This window comes from Genypterus blacodes, unplaced genomic scaffold (assembly GCF_046128005.1).
Source record: "Genypterus blacodes isolate CSIRO-AG114 ecotype Tasmania unplaced genomic scaffold, CSIRO-AGI_Gbla_v1 ptg000090l_1, whole genome shotgun sequence".
Classification (NCBI taxonomy): Eukaryota; Metazoa; Chordata; class Actinopteri; order Ophidiiformes; family Ophidiidae; genus Genypterus; species Genypterus blacodes.
The window spans coordinates 2682501-2701001 of record NW_027466895.1 but is presented as its reverse complement, the minus strand read 5'-3'; the positions used below and the strand labels follow the sequence as shown (position 1 = coordinate 2701001).

Sequence of the window (18501 nt, the reverse complement as noted above, 5' to 3'; positions counted from 1 at the left end):
ACAGTTTTTCTTCATTTCCTGTATCTGTGTCAGAGCCTTCCTTCCTCGCTTCACAGCTGTTGTGTGCGATTGTCTGTGTGCATATTCAGTCGTGCATGCAGCATTTCAGCATGAGCACTGTATGTCCGCCGCAGGATGATTTGTATGGATTTAGTATGCAGAGATGTGCAGAGGGAGGAAGTCGCTCAGCAAACGCCTCCGGCTGCAGGATCCCAGCGACTCTGCTGCATGTCAATAAAGGCAAAGAACTTCCTGATCAGTAACACCTCTTTGTCTAGTATTTCCTAGAAATCCTAATAATCAGAGTATTAGCTGACTGTGAATACATGGGGTTTATATATATATACTTATATACTACGAAGAGTTAATTAAAGTAACACACGCCCACGAGTTTACTCACGGGTGGGAACAAGAACAAGTCGCTACTTAGTAAAGCATGGGAATTAACTTCTATTATCCTTTTAATGTGAAGTGAAGTGATCTTCAGCACGTTGTGGACATTGATGAAACTATTCTTACAGCAGGATTGACACTTGCATTTACTAAAGTCAATATGGAGGCGTGGTATTATTATTGGCTGAGGCTCTGAAGCTGCACTGGCACCTCCACGGGGTCCTGACACAGCAGGGTGCAATCACCGGTCACAGGTTTGTCACATCTCCTACTCTGTCACCTCAAGGTAAATGTGTATATAGTTCTAAATAACAAAGACGTGTATGATAACACTACTGTATATCTGTGAGGAGTAAAGTACTCCAGACACTGGAGAAGCTCCATACAGCACCAAACCTCTCATCAGAATGATCGAGATGTCGAGATTTTCTTCTTCTCTTTCTCATGTAGACACACTTGCGCACACACACAGGACATTCAAGGACAGTAGCCATGGTAACCAGACGAGCAAATCCATAACACATGACACTTGAGGGCAGTGAACGTGATTGCATCACACTTACCATTTTGTACAGCTTCACACACACACGCACACACACACACACACACACACACACACACACACACACACACACACACACACACACACACACACACACACACACACACACACACACACGTTGTATCACTAATTACAGGACTCAGATGGGCGTTGACAAAACGTGATAGTGAGTCAACAGCGACATCTTGTGGTATTTTATGAACATCACACCTCATGTTTGCTGTTTCCCTTTGGGATTTGAAGCATTGTAACTCGGGACATAAAATATTGATTATTGATCCCAAAATCATAAGAAAGCTAAACTTATGATGTCTTGATGTCACACTCAGACACAGTTGCTTTTCATTGAATGCGATAGCTTAAACGTACACTGAAGGACTGAGCAGCATCAGAAAACTGCTCAGTGAAACAAGAACAGAGGGGTTTGGGTTTTTTTTTTTTTAACAGAGACGTTTATTTAGACAACTGATTGCATGCCAGAAAGAACCGTGTTACAGCAGTGGTAACTCTCAGCTCGCTCGCTCTCTCTCTCTTGACCGGCCTTAGGGGGACACGCCAGACTCCACCTGAGGGCGGAGGACACCATCTCGCCGTAACTTATTGCATCGACACATCACTTCTCTTCTTTGTATTGAGAAGGGGGGGGGTAGTAAAAAGATTCCAGGGGCGAGCTTGTACGCTGATTCAGCTTTGGCCAGAGTGTGTGTGTGTGTGTGTGTGTGCGTGTGTAGGAGGGGGTAAGGAGTCTTTAATATCACCATTTTGGCAAATAAAGGACAAAAGGAAGTCACACTTTCCTTTAGGGAGCTTTACCTCTCACACCAAACACTTACAGAGACGATAGAAAAGATGCACTTACTGTAGGTAGCATTCACATGCAGGATAACATGTCTTCTCCTCAGACTAGTTTAAACATTTTTCTGCACTATTTCTTACAGAGATCACAGCTAATGTTTCTTTTTTTTCATCAGTTCGGGATTTTCTATATCTTACATATAATGGCTATTGGATGGATGAGAGAGAAGGGAAACGACCTTTAATGACAGACAGGAAATGGCAGAATTGTGCTTATCGTTGATTGGATCTCTGTGGGAACGTGATTTTCTGTGAATGACACAAACCCTCGCCTACTCGCTCTTATCTCGTATCCCTTTGCTGGGATCTCTCCACGTGAATTCAGCAAGTTGGTCCATTGACAGTCGTCTTCACTCCTGTCGCCTGTTGTTTCTCTGATAGTGATGACGAGACCCCCCCAAAACAACAACAACAACAATACAACAACAACGTAATATCAAAAATAAATGCAACCCTTTCACAAAACAATGAGCAATAAATAATAAAGTGGTGTTCTTGTACTGCATATATGTACTGTATATACACAGAGTTTACGCTGGCCTGTATATATGTACACAAAAACAACCGGGAGCCGAGTTTCCGCAGAGCCCGGAGCCACAATTTGTGTGTGAAAGAAGAAAGAAATCCCAGAAAACAAAACACAACAACAAAACAAAAAATGACGTAATAACTTAACACAGATATCCGCTAGGGGGCGCACGTGAGTTATGAACGCACGCGGCGAGGCGACGCTGTGTTGCTTTGTCCTGTTTGGAGAAGAGGAGGAGAGGAAATACAACAAAAAGAGAGAGAGAGGGGTGTAACATGATAGGAAGGGCATTAAAAAAAGGGAGGAAGAAGAAGAAGAGTCCATAACATAACTGAGAGGAGCTTATTAGCTTATTAAAAACGTGGCTCGACAACAACATGCATGATGATGATGATGGTGGCGATGACGGTGGTGAAGCACGTTCTCTGCACCGAGGCGTGACTTCTGCAGTTTTGTTATTTTTTTGCATGTTAACAACGCTTCCGTCTGTTTTGTGGCGTGACAAATTAAACCCACAACTAGTGACCTTCATGTTTGCGCAGAAGTCCCGGCTCTGCGCGCTCCCCTTCCTCCTCCTTCTTCTTCTTTGCCGGCGCTCTGAAAAGTCACCGCCCTTCGGCCTCCTGTCTCCTCTCCGGAACGAAGAGTTTTTAAAAATCCGTTCAGTGTAGGCAATCTTGCAGTTCACATGCTCAGGTCAAAGGTTGCAGTAAATGTGTCTCTCTGCGTCCACGAGTGTCCGAGTCACGCCCCCGCAACTGTCCTCTCAGTCCGTCTCTTGAACGTGTCTCATGTGGAGCACAGAACGTCCTCACTAAACGTGTCTTAGTAGCTTATGTACAGGAGAGTTTACGCGTCTGCCACTCGGTATCCCAGGCAACCGGCCATGTTTTCACACATTTACATTATGTGTTCCAGTTTTTCTCACCAACGTCCTCTTCACAGATTATGTGCATTTGTGTGTGTATGTGTGTGAGTGTGTGAGTCGTTATAGTCACGATCTGAGTGTAACATGGTCTTTTACAACCTTAGAAATTGTGTTTGCCGTTTTGCTGCGGAGAACTCACTGAACCATACACAATCTACAGAATGTGTCTGCGTGTACGTGTGTGTGTGTGTGTGAGTGTGTGTGAATGCATGGGTTTGTGCTTGTGCATATGTGTGTACATCTGTCTCTCTCTTTCTCAGACACTGCGCGGGGGTCTCTGGAGCTCATGGGTCCTCCTGTTGCGTCCCTTCTTATTCTCCTGCAGCCGTCTCCACTTGGCTGTGTGCTGGCTGTTAGCCCGTGCTCCAGCCGCGCCCTGAGACCCGGCCGTGCCGCCCTGCGCCTTCTGGCCGCTTTGTGCCTTCTGGTTGTTCTTAGGTGGCTGGACGCTCAACATGCCCAGGTTGGGTTGACTTCTCTGGGGGTTCTGGCTGCGCGGTTGCCCTTCCAGCGTTGGCGCTCCGGCCTGGGGCCACGCCCGGCCCTGCGGCGGGCTGCCTTGCTGCTTCTGCGCATTAGGAGGCGGAGCTTTAGGCCTTGGACCGCTGCCGCCACTCTCGGGTTTGCCCTGTCCGTTGCCGCTGGGAGACTTTGTCCTCTTCTGCTTGCGCTCTCTCTTCCAGACGCGATCGCAAAACTCCTCCACACTGTTTAGATCCGGGTGGTCCAACAGAGACAGGAAGTCACGGTACCACAGCCTGTGTTTGCCCGACTGGCCCGAGCCGCCGCCGGCGCTGGGGAGCCCCGGTAAGATGTCACCCAGCTTGTGGGTGGGGATGACCTGGAGGTTGAGGCGCAGCAGAGGCTGGATGAAGCCGTGCTCCACCGCCTGGCAGTGGTACACGCCCGAGTCCGACTGGGAGAGGCTGCGGATCAGGAGGCCCTGGTCTGTGCGGACGAGCCGCTCATCCAGCTTAATCTGAAACAGCAGAGAGAGGAAACAATGACATGGAGTGAAATTTAAATGTAATTAATCATATTATGGGGTCAAAGGTTAAACTCCACATCCACACCCACAAGTTTCCTCTTATACTGCGTCACGGAGGTTAAAAGTCAAAGGGATCATAGGTCGCTGCCTGATAACACAGAGCAGGAAAGAGAGGACATCTGTCACACACACACACACACACACACACACCTCGTGCTTGCGATCGTCGTTGGGCCTCTGCAGCTGCCAGTAGATCAGCGCCCTCTGTGACTTGGGGCTGCACTCCAGGAACATGCTGCTGTTCTCCACGCCGTACACACTCCGGTCTTCCACCCTGTCGCCTACGCCATCCGTGTCATCTGCAACAGAAAGGACATGAGTGGCGCGCGGCAAGAAGAGGAGAGGAAGCGTGTGTGCGCGTGTTGGTTAACGTCGACTTACCGTGATGCTGGAGGTCTGAGCACTGGGACAGAGGGTCTCCATTTCTGATGTCCTGTCGCCTGGTCCTCCTGGAACATAACAAGGGTTTTACTCACTGGTCGGTTTTGACCACAAGAGGCCAGTGTTTCCAAACAAATCAAGCAGCGCTGTTGATGCAGGAGGACAAAACGGCAGGATTTATTCAGCCTTCCCTCTGTAGAATCACACGGGTGGAAGAGAAGCAAAAGAATCCTGGCAGACGCAAGAAACATAAACCTGCCGAGCAGTGAAACACTGCGGGCCTCATTGCTTTCTGATGAGCCGCTGTTATGGAACACACACTGTATTGTTTCAGCCTTGATTTCCTGTCATCGCCCAGCGCACATCCACTAAGTCATTCAGTGTTTTTTACGGCGGCAGAGAGGCGTTTCTCCATCTCTCCCTCGATCCTAGTTGTCATGGTCACGTTTTAAAGCCCTTCAGTGTGTCTGTATGTGTGTGTGTGTGTGTGTGTGTGTGTGTTGTAAAAAAAAAAATAAAATCAAAGCCTCAGAGAGGCGAGGTAAGCCAAAGGTGATGGTGTCTCCAGTGTGAAGGCTTGGAAAAGAAGAAAATGGGCAGAGGGAGAAGAAAAAGAGGAGAGGAGGTAAAGAAGAAACAGATGGAATGAAACGGTGGGGAGGAGGGAATGGTCAGTGTATGTGTGTATGTGTGTGTGAGTGTGTGAATGTCCGCCCGAGCTCTGTTATTCTGCCTCTCTCTCTCTCTCTCTTTCTTTTTCTCTCTATTCAAAATTTGGCTTTCTCATATCCTCCCTCGTCTCATGTCTCATATTTGGATACTTTTTTCTTTACATTTCCTTCCCTAACATTCCAGAACCTTTTCTGGCCGTCTGAGCACGTGCGGGGACGCCTGTCTGGTTCTCATTCTGGGGGTGAGAGAGAGAGAGAGAGAGAGAGAGAGAGAGAGAGAGAGCATATTTGGAGTGCAGGAGGCGAGCTGAGGGGAGTCGGTCCTGGCCTTAACCACGAGGGCGTGCCGCCTCCTCTGTAACCCTGCCCAACTCCTCTATACCCACTCGCCTACTTCTGTTGGTGTGAGAAGTTCTGGATGAATGGGATGCAGTGCTCAGTGTGTGTGTGTGTGTGAGGGCCGTAGCGGTCAGGCTAATCCCACTGAATACAGCAGAGGGTAATTTGAGGGTGTGTATGTTCATACCTCTTGGCTGCAGGGTGAAGCAGTCAGACAGCTCCTGTTGGCTATAATTTAGGGTGTGTGTGTGTGTGTGTGTGTGTGTGTGTGTGTGTGTGTGTGTTTGTGTGCCCGTGTGTGTGTATTGATGTGTCTTATTATGTGTATGTGTCTTATTATGTGTGTGTGTGTGTGTACAGTGGCTGTAAGGTGAACGGATCACAATTCGCAGCAGCTGTTACTGGCAGCGGAGCCCAGGTTGTTGGATTTTACTTCTTGGCAGTGGAATGCAGCGCTCACTTAGCTCGCCTGTGTGTGTGTGTGTGTGTGTGAGTGTGTGAGTGTGTGTGTGAGCGCATGCACATTTAATCACTGTACTTTGTGACTGTGTAATTTACTTACTCCAGATTACTTCCATGTTTAGATGTTTTGGCGTGCAGCATGTGATCGTGAACTCATGCAAACGGGGCCACCGGAGGATTAAAGTTTAGAGAAGCAAGGTGTGCCGAGGTGCCCTTGAGCAAAGCCCTCAGTGAAATGGTGGTGGTGGCCAACAGCTGTACAGCTCCCTGTGTGTGTGTGTGTTGATGTATTCTAAGAACTAAATGAGGTAAGTAAATAAAGATAAAAGCAGCATGTTTGGGGTGTTTGCCTTTTGTGCTCGCACCTCTTGGCGGTGGGGAAGTATCTGGAGCACTCGGTGCCGTCCCAGGCGCAGTACGGGTCTCGGGCCAGGCAGCACTCGGCGCAGGCTTTCCCGTACACCTCACAGCGGTGCAAAGACATCTGCGACACGCCCAGCGCCGAGCCAAGGTACAGCTGTTGCTGCGGGAACCGAAGAGAAACAGCAGAGACGTAAAACACGGAATGTTCCACACTGGAAGAGGGGAGGGGGGTGAGGTCATGGGTTCGGTTCTCAGTGGGCACATCAGATAATTGTGTTTTTGGATATGGCCCCTTGATTGTTTCTCTTGGACCCGTGCCTTTGTCAGCCAGGGTAAATGATTGGGTACATTATTATGAGTGAAAATATGTTCTTACCTGCTTGGTGGACAGTTCCATGGCTGTGATGGCGGTCGGCTCCTGCAGGAAAACAAACATATTCCGCTCAGCATATCACAGCCGCCAAGATCACGGATTCATGTCAGTGTTTTCATAACACACTCGCACAGATGGGAAGCTTTATTAGATACACATGTAAGATCCGAACCGTCATCAAGACATTTGGACATAATTTCCCTGAAGATGAAGTAATGTCGCTTTAAATCTGACATCCTGGCATTTGTTCGTACCCTGAACACTGTCATCTCCTCCAGCACCACCTCCTCCAGGTCATGCCAGCTCTCTCTGGGGATGGTGACCACCTTCAGCACGGTGCCCATATCTAGAACACACACACACAAACACACACACGCACAGCCACACATGAACATCAACATCGCCAAATTCCGTCTTTGTGATTCATGGACAAAGCTTCTGTTTCCGTGACGCCGTACCCGTGCCGATGAACATGACGTCGTACTGCCCGTCCTCCGCCTCCACTCGGTCCACCACCAGCTGGGAGAACTGGTAGTCCACGTCGGTGCGTACCATGATGGGCCGCCCGGCCATGGGATGCACAGGGTTGTACATGGCCGGGTGCCCCCTGGCGAAGGTGATGACATCGTCGGGCAGATCCTTGGTGGAGTCGAAACCCCCAAACGTCTTACTGGGGCACTGCGGGGGAGAACGGCCCAATGTAACACACCGTGGAGACGCCACGGGGCTCAAATGTGTTTGTGCGTATTTGTGTTTTGGTTACCGTGCCGGGCCGGGGGTAGGGCACCCTGCCTTGGAAGGGCACCCACTGGTAATTGGGTCCATCCCTGTGAGCGTAGGGGCCCAGGAACACCCTCCTGATGTCGGCCATGTTGTACATACACACGGCCGAGCCTTTGAAGATATTACTGTGAAGGGAGGAAAAGAGGAGAAGGAGGGAGGAAGGGAGTGAGGCGGGGGGAGATGAAGGAGAGAGTAAAGAGGGACGACAAAGACAGGCGGAGAGGATTCATGAGTGATCGGTCAACAAGACAGGGATTAGGCGATTGTGAAATACTGCCGAAAGACAACAAAATGACCCTTCATCGCACAAAGACGCAGAGGAGAAAGGTTGTCATTACTTAAGCGCGGAATGACAGACTGGAACTTCTCACTGATTGCTTCCAGCCTCCTGAAAACAGACAGGAATTTGGGCAAGCCACCAACAAAACGAGAGACCTGCTTTAGAGCGCATTCCACATCCAGTCCAGGGTTTCTCTCCATCCTCAGGAGTGTGTAGATGCCGAGATTCTAGCCTCCGTACTTGTAAGAATCATTTCTCAATCTGATTTATATTTGATTAAATCTTTCGAGTTTCAGGGTTTCTGCTGATTGTTTGTGCATTAAGGACGTCTTTTGTCTGGCTGAGTGCAGCGGGGGAAGTTTGTATCAGACTAATTACTGACTTGCACACTCGCTTATGCGTGGAAGATGAATGGATTCGCATTTGGAAATGTTAATTACAGAAAAATTCAATTAACTCCGGGGGGCACAAAGAAGGAAAAAGGGAGAAAAAAGAGAGAAGCTCCCGATATCTGCGGCAGGAGAAAGAGTACGAACATGTGTCGTGGTGCAGATACACACTGGTGCAGTTTGAAGAGGGACAAAGCCTCTCTCTCTCTCTCTCTCTCTCTCTCACACACACACACACACACACACAAACAGACATGCACATAAATAAGGGTTGCAATCAAACATTGATCTGTCAGTGGCAGCGTCTCTGCGCCTCATTAAGCAGTGATATTAAAAGTGGGTCCCTCTGCATCGTGCCTCTATTCATCTCTGAGAACCGGCCACTTAGAAAACCAATTAAACCACTCTAATTCTTCAATACCCCCTAATTGAATTTTGAGTGTGTGCGCTGTATGTGTGTGTGTGTGTGTGTTGCGTGGGTGGGTGTGCCCTTCCACACGCATGCATGCACACGGCGTCGCCACCGTCTTTGAATACATTCCACAGAGCTGAGGGGACCCAAACGGGGGGCCCGGCGGTGCCAGTGCGCGTGATTCAGTCGGCGTTATCATTAGCTGTGATTGATGGTGAAGTGTTTGTCCTCCTTTCAAAGCCGCTCAGAGACACCGGCGGACACAAAACACACCCCCTCCCCCCCCCTCCCTCCTACCATCCTCCTCCTCCCCTTCCTAAATGCAAATTCATCATCATCATCACGCTAAGTGCCACCATCTGTGCCATTTCAGCTCACGTATCCGCCTTCGCCCCCCGTGCCTTCACCTCGCCGCACGCTTGAATAGAACCCCGCCAGCCTTCCATTCAGCGATGGGGCGGCGGCCAGCAGAGAGACGCGCCGTCCCGTTGAGTGAGTATCATGTTCTTCCCCCCTCCCGCTCACATAATCTGATTTCCCTCCCCGAGCCAACCGCCAAAAGGATTTTCCGAGGAAAACAGCGACAGGTGGGCAGAAATCTCTCCAATCAAGACAAAGGAGACACAGGGACGGCGTCCATGAGAGGGACAGCAGCCATGAGACACATGGAAGTGGATTACAGGTCTTGGGAATTTGACAGCTTTGAATCCCTTAGTGCTGCTTGGAAAGGTTTCGGAAAATTCCCAGATAAAAGGCGGATGGAATAAATGAAATACGAAGCACGCCCATGTGTTTTTCAAATAACTACAGTGAGTCGCCTCCCGCCGCTCTCCTACAGCGGCAAGCAACAAAACAGATGCCACGCCCACAGGCGGCCGCCAGAGATTTGAAGATTTGAGACCCTCTCACACACACACACACACACACACACACACACACACACACACACACACACACACACACACACACTCGTGTCTGGAGGCCCCTGAGATTTGTACCTGGACGTGGTGAAGACGGCGTAGATCACCGGATTCTTCGGATCCTTGGAGCTCATGAGGAAGACGTCCTCTGAAAACACATTCATACACACAAAATTACCTACAATGCGCACAGGATTTGAATGCAGGCACACACACACAGGTGCAGTGCACACACACACTTACGTAGCTCGTCGAAGTGTGTGTCAATGCCGTTGGCCCCGGGCACCGAGCACATCAGCCGCGCCTTCAGGAACGTGGTCCACTTGTTTACCAGACTCCTGTGACCCCCCATGTCATTCTATATCACACACACACACACACACACACACACACACACACACACACACACACACACACACACACAAACACATAAAATCACATCAGCTCACTGTACGGTAGGATTTTTGTTGTTGTGCGAGTGTGTCAGAGTGTGTGTGTGTGTGTGTGTGTGTGTGTGTGTTGTTACCTTACACAGTTGTCCTATCCTGGCGATGGTGGCCTTGCCCGTGTGCTCCCCGTCCATGGCGTTCTCTTTGAAGAACAGGAAGATCTTGTCGTCTTCTGGATTGTCGCTCTCTGGGATCAGGTGCACACCGATGAACCGGGGGTCTGGAGGGCACACACACACAGAAAGACAAAGAGAGAGAGAGAGAAAGAGAGAGAGAGAGAGAGAGAGTTTACTAAAGGGGACAAACATTCAACGCAGTGAGCACAAATGGCACCAAACACACACACACACACACACACCCACACACACAGACACACACAGACACAGACACACACACACACAGACACACACAGACACAGACACACAGACAGACACACACACACACACACACACACACACACACACACACACGCACACACACACACACACACACTACCACAGCCTGTAACCTCTGTCCTAGTAAGAACTCATATCAAATCACTTTTACACCTCGGAAACCAATCCAGCGTGATGATCTCCCCGTCATGGCCCAGCGACGCGTTCACTTCACACCCTGTTGCTACGGTATCCGACTTAACCCCCGCTCCCCAGTCTCTGGCTGGACCACATCCTCGCAAACACAACGCACACATGGCTCTGATTGTACCGAGCCTATCGACTTTGGGATGTGCAAGTACCTCAAAGTCGAAGCGGGGTGGGGGCGGGGTGGGGGCAGGGTGGGCGAGGGCGGGGCCTGTTACGGCGCCGGGGTCGTTTGGTGGCGATATGGAGTAGCTGTGAAAGTGGAGAGCATGGCCAAAGTGGGATGTGGATTTATACGCTCTGTGTGGGTGCGACCCCCCTCGTGTGAGCGAATCCGTTCATATATTCAATAGTGCCGCAAAATTCATCTCAAGAATTCCTCACAAATGCCACTTGAGACATTTACTGCCTCTCCTTGTTTAATGCTGATGGGAAACATGTAAATAAACAGCATGAATAAAGTCTTGATCCTCTCAGCTCCTTCTCAATTCAATATCAGCAGCTATTATAGCTTCATTCCCAAGTTTCTCTCTCTTGTTACATCGGAGCGCAGTGATAAAGGCTCAATAGACGATGATCCCCGTCCCGCTAATCCGCTGGAATCACAATCGGCCTCTTTGTGTGGGAGCTACTCGTGATTTGGCCTGGCAGAAGGGACAGAGATGCTGTGTGTGTTTGAGGCAGGTGAAAGATAGACGAGGATTAACCTGGAAAAAAAATCGCTCTTTATTAATATGTCACAGCCATCAGCACAGCAGAGGACAGCGTCTGCGTCTCTGCCTCTGTGTGTGTGTGTGTGTTAAGAGGGTGCCTACTGGAGAGGCTGGGGGGGGGGACTACGAGGAATTTGACTCCGCTACAGGAAAACAGCTGAGAGCGGATTAGTTCTGTGGGAAAGCAGAGAGGAGGGTGTGAAAGGACGGGCCGGTGCGAGAAAGGAAAGGTTCAAACTGAGCCTTTTTTCTGGCGACAGATCGCCTGACGTGGAGAAACAGTGGGTAACCCACGCCGCAGGCCTGATCTTTACCCGCACGGGAACAAATCCGCCGCTTCAGAGTCTGTCGGGAAGAAGCTGTGGTATTGTAATCTAACGAAGCGTGACGGTGCTGTTTTGACTTCACGTCCAACTCCGGACGTTTGTTTGACCGCTGAAAGTCTAGACGCTTACTGACCGCCCAAGAACAACACGGGAGCTGCATGTTTTGTTAAACCCTGAATCTAAAATTCAGCAGAACAGATCCAACAAAGTGTGCGTGTCTCAATCTGTCCAGTGAGGTCTCAGCTTCTGTACCGTTCAGCCATCTTGAGTCGTGCTGCTCTGTTCTGATTGGATGATGGTCGCCCAGGGTACGGAAGATAGCGAAGTCCCTTCCCATGAAGTCGGCGGACGTGCCAGAGTACAGCTCTCCGTCTGCCGGGGAGGAGGAAGCAGGATTAGGGTGGAAAGCAACAAAAACACGGGCGTAGAAAGAAACGCAAATGTCTCCGCAGACGTCTGAGCTTACCGATCAGCAGCGAGGCGGAGAGCATCTTGGGGTCGTAGGGGCTTTTCCCACGGCCGTTCTCGAATTGCGAGGCCAGCCGAAAGATGTTCTCCTGTGGTGGGGGAGGGGGTCAAAGGTCACAAAGAGGCCACGGCTTAAGGTGCCTGCATTTATAGGCCCTGTTTCGAATTACGCTGTACTCTACGTTTCAGATGCTGCATGAGCTTCTAAGCAGAGATGATCTGTTCCGTTTCAGTTTAGTGTCGATAAACGTGCGACGAACAGAAACAATATGAGAGAATAAACAAAAGAAACCTCACTGCAGTGTTTGAATACATTAAAAAGAGGTCTCGTCTCTAGTGACAACACCATTTTAACCTCCAGTGAACACACATACACACACACACACACGCACGCACGCACACACACACCCCCTCCCTCTATTGTGGGGACTGTCGCTGCCTCATTGATTAACCTGCAGACCTTTATCAAGATGACTGATTAAACTTTTACCCAGAGCTTGTTTAATTCTGCAGCGTCTCCCGTAACGACCACTCTCTCACCGCGCACACAAAGGAAAACATCGACATACAGGGAGGGCGATCGATGAAGACCAGCAAGAGGAAGCGATATTGGACTTCCTCTCACTAGAGTGTGTGTGTAGTGTGTGTGTGTGTGGCTCTGTGCCTTACCTCCGCCCTCTTGCCCATCTCCAGAAAGGCGCAGATGGGGTGGAAGGCGCCCGTGCCGCAGATGTACAGGTGGGTCTGGTTGTACGGCTGCAGGACCCGGATGAAGTTGGAGCACTCTTTCTGGAAGAGAAAGGAGACGCGGAGAATCAAAACACCAATCAGGGGGTAATTTCACCCTCAGAGGCGAGCAGCTGGAGGAGAGATTAGCAGAAACATGTTGTGTGCGCAGGATCTGTTTCTGTTTAGATTATATTGGTTTGCCGCAAATGTTAATCATGGCAAAATGGCCCCCCGATTCCTTTCGCCAAATCATAAAGTCTCAATAAAGCTCCATCTCTTAAGGAAGGCACGTTAACACTTCCAGCCTTCCAGAGGATTTCCGTGTAGGAAAGCAGCAGGAACTTTCCACGTTCCCACCTGTGCAGTGGAATCAGTGCAGCCCCCCCCCCCCTCAGATGTTTAATGATCCATATGTTTGGATTTACGCCGTGTGTTTAGGTTGGCGCTGCAGCACACGTTCGTTAGTCCCAGCGGTGTGAGACTGTTTATTAGAGCGCTAATCAATGGGATTGGTTGATGTAGGAGGGTTATTAGCGACCCGGAGGAGTTGATTTGGGCGCGCGTGTTTAAAAGATTAGGCCGGGGGTTTGGCTTAATTACGAAATGTGGGCCAATTACAGCACCTTACAAATAAGTACAAATTTGCAAGGGGATTTGGGAATCGCACACGTTGCGCTCCGCCCTGTGACGCACGCGGCAGGAATTCACTCTTCAGCCCCACAAAACTGTTCAGTCTTCAATTTTTCAGACCAAACTTGAATATATTTTTTGGGTCGGAGATGAAAACGGAAGCTGGAGTAACATTAAACCTGCACACCTGTGTTCCTATGCGACCACGCCGCGTGTGTGTGTGTATGTGTGTGTGTGCATGCGTGTGTGTCTTAATGACTTTACCCTATGCCTTTCCTACCGTGGAAGAACAGAACACATGTCCTCCCACATCATTCTCACACTCCTATTAAGTGCGTTTCACTCACTTCCACAATCCCCCCCCTCCTCCCTCCTCCCCCGTTCATGGATTTTACGCGGCCGTCGTCATGTTAGACTCATTAGCGACGTGGTGGGTGGGTCGCCGCCTTAAACGCTGGCAGACGTCGACCCCCCCTTAAGGTGCAAAATGTCCTCCCTGATCTCAAGCCGTGTCATTACGTACAAACCGCGGCGCCCACAGAGGATAAAGGACTCGTTATTGGATAGAACTGATGGATCTGTGGTGGCGTAAAATGTGGGATTACGCTGACAGTACAGGAAACAATAAGGAACGTCGCAGCCAACCGGAATCTGGGCACTTGTATCCGAAAATCTCTTTGTCGGCTTAATCGCATGCAACAACCTGAGTCATGTTACGCGCTCATCTTGCCAAGGAGAATGATGCAGCCATCAGGCATTTTGGAGGGGAGGGGGGTGGGGGGGCAGCTGTTACATTCCGTGTGGCTCTAGATCTGGAGGTTTTGGAGCCATGCGTCGCTCTGGGAGCTCTGGATGTTGGAGTAAAGCCCTAATCAAGTCCCTCTCTCGCACCGCGCTCCGCTTCGCGCTCCTACTGCCTCATTTTCAAGGGTAAACATTTTCACTGCACGCAAATACCTCATCATTGTGCCTCGTGTGATGCCAACCTGCCAGGAACAAACTTGTTTCGCCTGTGTGTGTGTGCGCGCGAGTGTATATGTGTGAAGCCCCAGAAAGCTGGCAATGAGTTCGGCCCAAGTGGAACCTCTGTGATTTAGTCAGCGGACAATGTAATTCTGGATAATCCCAAACCCTGCACTCGCTGCACTCGCAGAGTCGGCCAAGCGTGAAATTAAGATCAGATAGAAAGCAGCCGGGGCCTAAACAAACAGCAACACGCACACACACACACACACACACACACACACACACACACTAACAAACACACGGCAGCAGAGCCTGGTGGTGAATGTATGTGTGTATGTATCTGCAGAGCAAACTTGCAGAGCGGAGCACATGTGAGCAAACACTGCACATCAGATAACCAAAACTCAAACAGTTCATTCGCACGCACTCACGCTGAGACGCACAAGTATACACACCAAGTCCCCCCTGAGATAATGTATCGCCGTGACAACGTGCACACCTCGCTGCCACCAAACAACTGTGGCGCGGCGAGTTCCTGTTGTCAGCGTATAGCGAGAGAGTTTGATTTAGCAGAGGTGTGAAGAAGAAGAAACGAGGCTATTATCGCTTTGCACGAGGCGTTCAGTGCCACTCCCGTTACAATGAAACAATGAAATCGCTGTGATGCTGTACTTGTCTTGTGCTTTAACTTACCCCGAGGTCTTTCCCTGCCCACTTGCATTCGTCTCTCTTGGAGGGGGTGGCAGGCCAGGCAATCTGTGCAGAGAGAGAGAGACAGCGTCACACCGAGAGATGTTTATGTCCTCACAATGAGACTGAAGACAGTGAGTCAGTAGACTGAGTAAGAGGGAAGCAGAGTTTGTGGAGAATGACAGGACAACTCATGATTTCACACTGATAAGTCACAGTTTACTCACTCGTGTCCTCGCCCGTCGTCAATGACGCGTGCATGTGTGATACATGAGGGTGTGTGTTTTTACATTGGAAGTGTGTGTGTGCGTGTGTGGAGGAGGATGAAGTGAAGATGATGAGCACAAACAGGGTGTAAAATGTGCATCTATATTTTATAGAGCCTAAATATGGCCCCTGGCTCACATTACAACATGCACAAAGTTGAAGTGGAGTTTACAGACGAGTCACAGTTCAAATCCCCAGCATGTGGCTCCACTTTGCAGCTGAAATATGAAGGAGGCAGATCAGGCATTTTACTGCAGAGGAGATGGGCCTCGCTGTCAATAAACAATAGCTGTCTACTGTCTTTAAGGCCCATATGTGGCCCCCAGTGTCATATGAATTATACAAACACATTGCATATGTGTGTGTGCGTGTGTGAGCCATAATGAGCAACGTAATACTTTCACAAAGAAAAATAGGGTGTAATTGAGCTCAGTTTCTTTTCTAGTGGACACACAGGTGTGGACAGACCCTTGGGATGTATGCACACACACGTACACACATCACCGTATCCATACATCACCTTTGCATGTGGCACGTAATATGCACACACACAATAACGGCACACACACTCAATCCTTTTTCTATTCCTAGACTCTATCTTCACTCCAGATCAGCTCAGAGTTCTTCTCTCTCTGGAATTTAGCGACGCACATTTCAGGGTAATTACTGAACGTTAGATTTGCTTATTCACTGTTTTTTGGCCCTTATCTTATCACCACTCAAAAGATCTGAACAAAAGAGCGAAAAAGATGGAGAGAAGAAAAAAGCACATCCGAGCCAAGGGCAAGAAGAACTCTGACACGCAATCTCTCTCCGCTTTGACTATGTATGTTTCAGCACTTTGGTCTGTGCTGCCTGCGGGCGAGTCTGCGTCGGCCTCTGTGTGTCTAAGATAGCAGCTCCAATCTGATTAAAAGCCCGCTAACCTAGTCCAGGTGGAGTAATGGGATTACGGACAGGCCTGTCTGGAGCGAGAGAGACGGAGGGAGAGAGAGAGAGTAATGGACTCCAGAGGGAACAGGAGAGCAGAGGGGAGCAAAGCTGAACGTGTGCGTGTGTGTGTGTTGTACCTGCTTGTTGTCTCTGTTGATGTTGACCAGGTCGAAGGAGAAGATGTGGTCCTCCGCTCCCACCAGCAGCCTCCCTCGCTCCTCGTCCAGCAGGAAGGCGTCGTAGCTGGAGCTGTTGTCCAGGCCGTTGAAGGTGACCAGGTTGCTGGACTCTAACATCTCTGGAAGACAAAGACGAGACGGCAGCATTGAGAGGTTTGATGAGGACGCAAACCTGATATTTCAGTCATACAGCAAAAAGAAAAGAACGCAGGAAGTGAAAGTTCTCTGGTTTCCCCTCAGCGCTCGTGAATCACTCAATTTATTTATGTTACATCCTTACAACTACCAACAGTGAGATAGCGGTGCGTTTGCCTGGGCCCCAAAGCAAATAAGCTGTCTATAATCAAGACTGTATGAAATTAGAACAGCTCATTATGCGCGCACACACACACACACACACGCGCACGCACGCACGCACACACACTCACACACACACACACACACACACACACACACGCGCGCACAGGCAGATGTGTACACACTTACATATGGACAAATGTCAGTCATGTATCACGTGAGTGATGTTGAGCGAGCACAGCGTGACCCAATCAGAGGGTCGAGCTCAGACTGTTCAGCCGCGTGATTGACTGAATTATTCATGTACAGTCGGAGCTCAGGGGGGGCGTCATGAATGAAGAGTGTCTGACGTGCAAGTGTGTGTGTGTGTGAGCTCCAACTAGGCTCTGACTGATTAACACTTACACGTTCACTCAAAGAAAATCATGTATTAACAAAGACAAACTTAACGAAACATTCATATGAGGGTTTTGTTTATGTTTAAGGGGGTTTGTGATGGTTCAACCATCGATCAATATAAAACCTATAAACCCTCAGAAAATGTGTAATCTGCAATTCAGCATGCACACCGGGTAAAAGTGTAACAAGTTTGGCTTCAATGTTCAAGTCAGATACATTTGTTTTTCAATTTTAAGATCCAGAATTTAGGATTTCAAGACGATGAAGATGAAGAGATTACAGGTAATCAGTGTGATCTGATCTATTGTTTTGAACATGGCAGAGTTCCGGTCAAGTTCCTGAACGAAGTGGCTTTAGGTAAGTAGCTTGTAGCTTGCTAATTCCCATTACTGAATAACTGCCACGTTTTGAATTCAATTGAATGTAAAGAAAATGAGTCGATCACCCGTGAACCACAGGTAGGCTGTCCTGCTATAAGCCTCACTATCACCAAACCTCATCCATCATCATCAGAGTCACTTACACAACCACATGACACACACACATACACACACACACACACAAACACAGGGAGGCCAGCGGATTGTGATCTCCCTGCTTTCCCCCCCGCAAAGCCCCTGATTGACGGGCTGCTATAGGAGCCATCTGCGCCCACTCACAGTGTGTAAGAACGTGGACATCTGTGTCCACATAAAAGAAGGGAATGGATGGAGGGCGGAGGGGGAGGAGGAAGGAGGAAGTGGCGTGTGGACCGAGTGCAGGCGTCTGAGAAGGAGGAGGAGGAGCGCGAGAGGGAGCCGCCGTCACCTCATAAAGAAGGTCGCAGCTCATCTGCGTCGGATGGATTTCAGTACGAACTAAATATGAGTATAAAGGAAATGGAGCGGGGCAGGGGGGGCGGGCATGAATGGAGGTCTGTCTGTGTGTGAGTGTGTGTGTGTGTGTGTGTGTGTGAGCCTCCTTTAGTACTGCAGATGGGTTGAGCGTATGTGTGTGTGGGTTCCAGCATGTGTGTAGGTATTTCTTTCCCACAGATAATGTCAGAACCCAACACCACTCAGATTTCCACCACAGGGAGGTCGACATTCCAAACCGTTCCAGGCGACTCCGAGGTGTCGCCAGCGACTCTTTGAGCCATTTCGTTATCAAGTGGCAGCCAATCAGATATCTCCTTATTCTTGCTTTA

At 49.5% G+C, this 18501-nt stretch overlaps 1 protein-coding gene across 1 annotated transcript in view; it reads right to left on the bottom strand.

Annotated features, from left to right (window-relative positions):
- Window positions 1-1400: 1400 nt before the first annotated feature.
- The window catches only part of sema3aa (sema domain, immunoglobulin domain (Ig), short basic domain, secreted, (semaphorin) 3Aa), a 27697-nt gene continuing 10596 nt past the window's right edge, over window positions 1401-18501 (bottom strand). Inside the window, exons 2-17 of the mRNA XM_076158964.1 lie at window positions 16578-16738; window positions 15244-15306; window positions 12895-13014; window positions 12224-12314; window positions 12010-12129; window positions 10215-10357; window positions 9932-10046; window positions 9767-9836; window positions 7668-7812; window positions 7363-7582; window positions 7159-7250; window positions 6908-6949; window positions 6534-6691; window positions 4697-4764; window positions 4466-4614; window positions 1401-4246 (exon numbers count right to left, since the gene is read on the bottom strand). Coding sequence (XP_076015079.1) covers window positions 3524-4246; window positions 4466-4614; window positions 4697-4764; window positions 6534-6691; window positions 6908-6949; window positions 7159-7250; window positions 7363-7582; window positions 7668-7812; window positions 9767-9836; window positions 9932-10046; window positions 10215-10357; window positions 12010-12129; window positions 12224-12314; window positions 12895-13014; window positions 15244-15306; window positions 16578-16738 — 2480 coding nt within the window. The 3' untranslated portion in view covers window positions 1401-3523. The remainder of the gene's footprint in view (window positions 4247-4465; window positions 4615-4696; window positions 4765-6533; window positions 6692-6907; window positions 6950-7158; window positions 7251-7362; window positions 7583-7667; window positions 7813-9766; window positions 9837-9931; window positions 10047-10214; window positions 10358-12009; window positions 12130-12223; window positions 12315-12894; window positions 13015-15243; window positions 15307-16577; window positions 16739-18501) is intronic.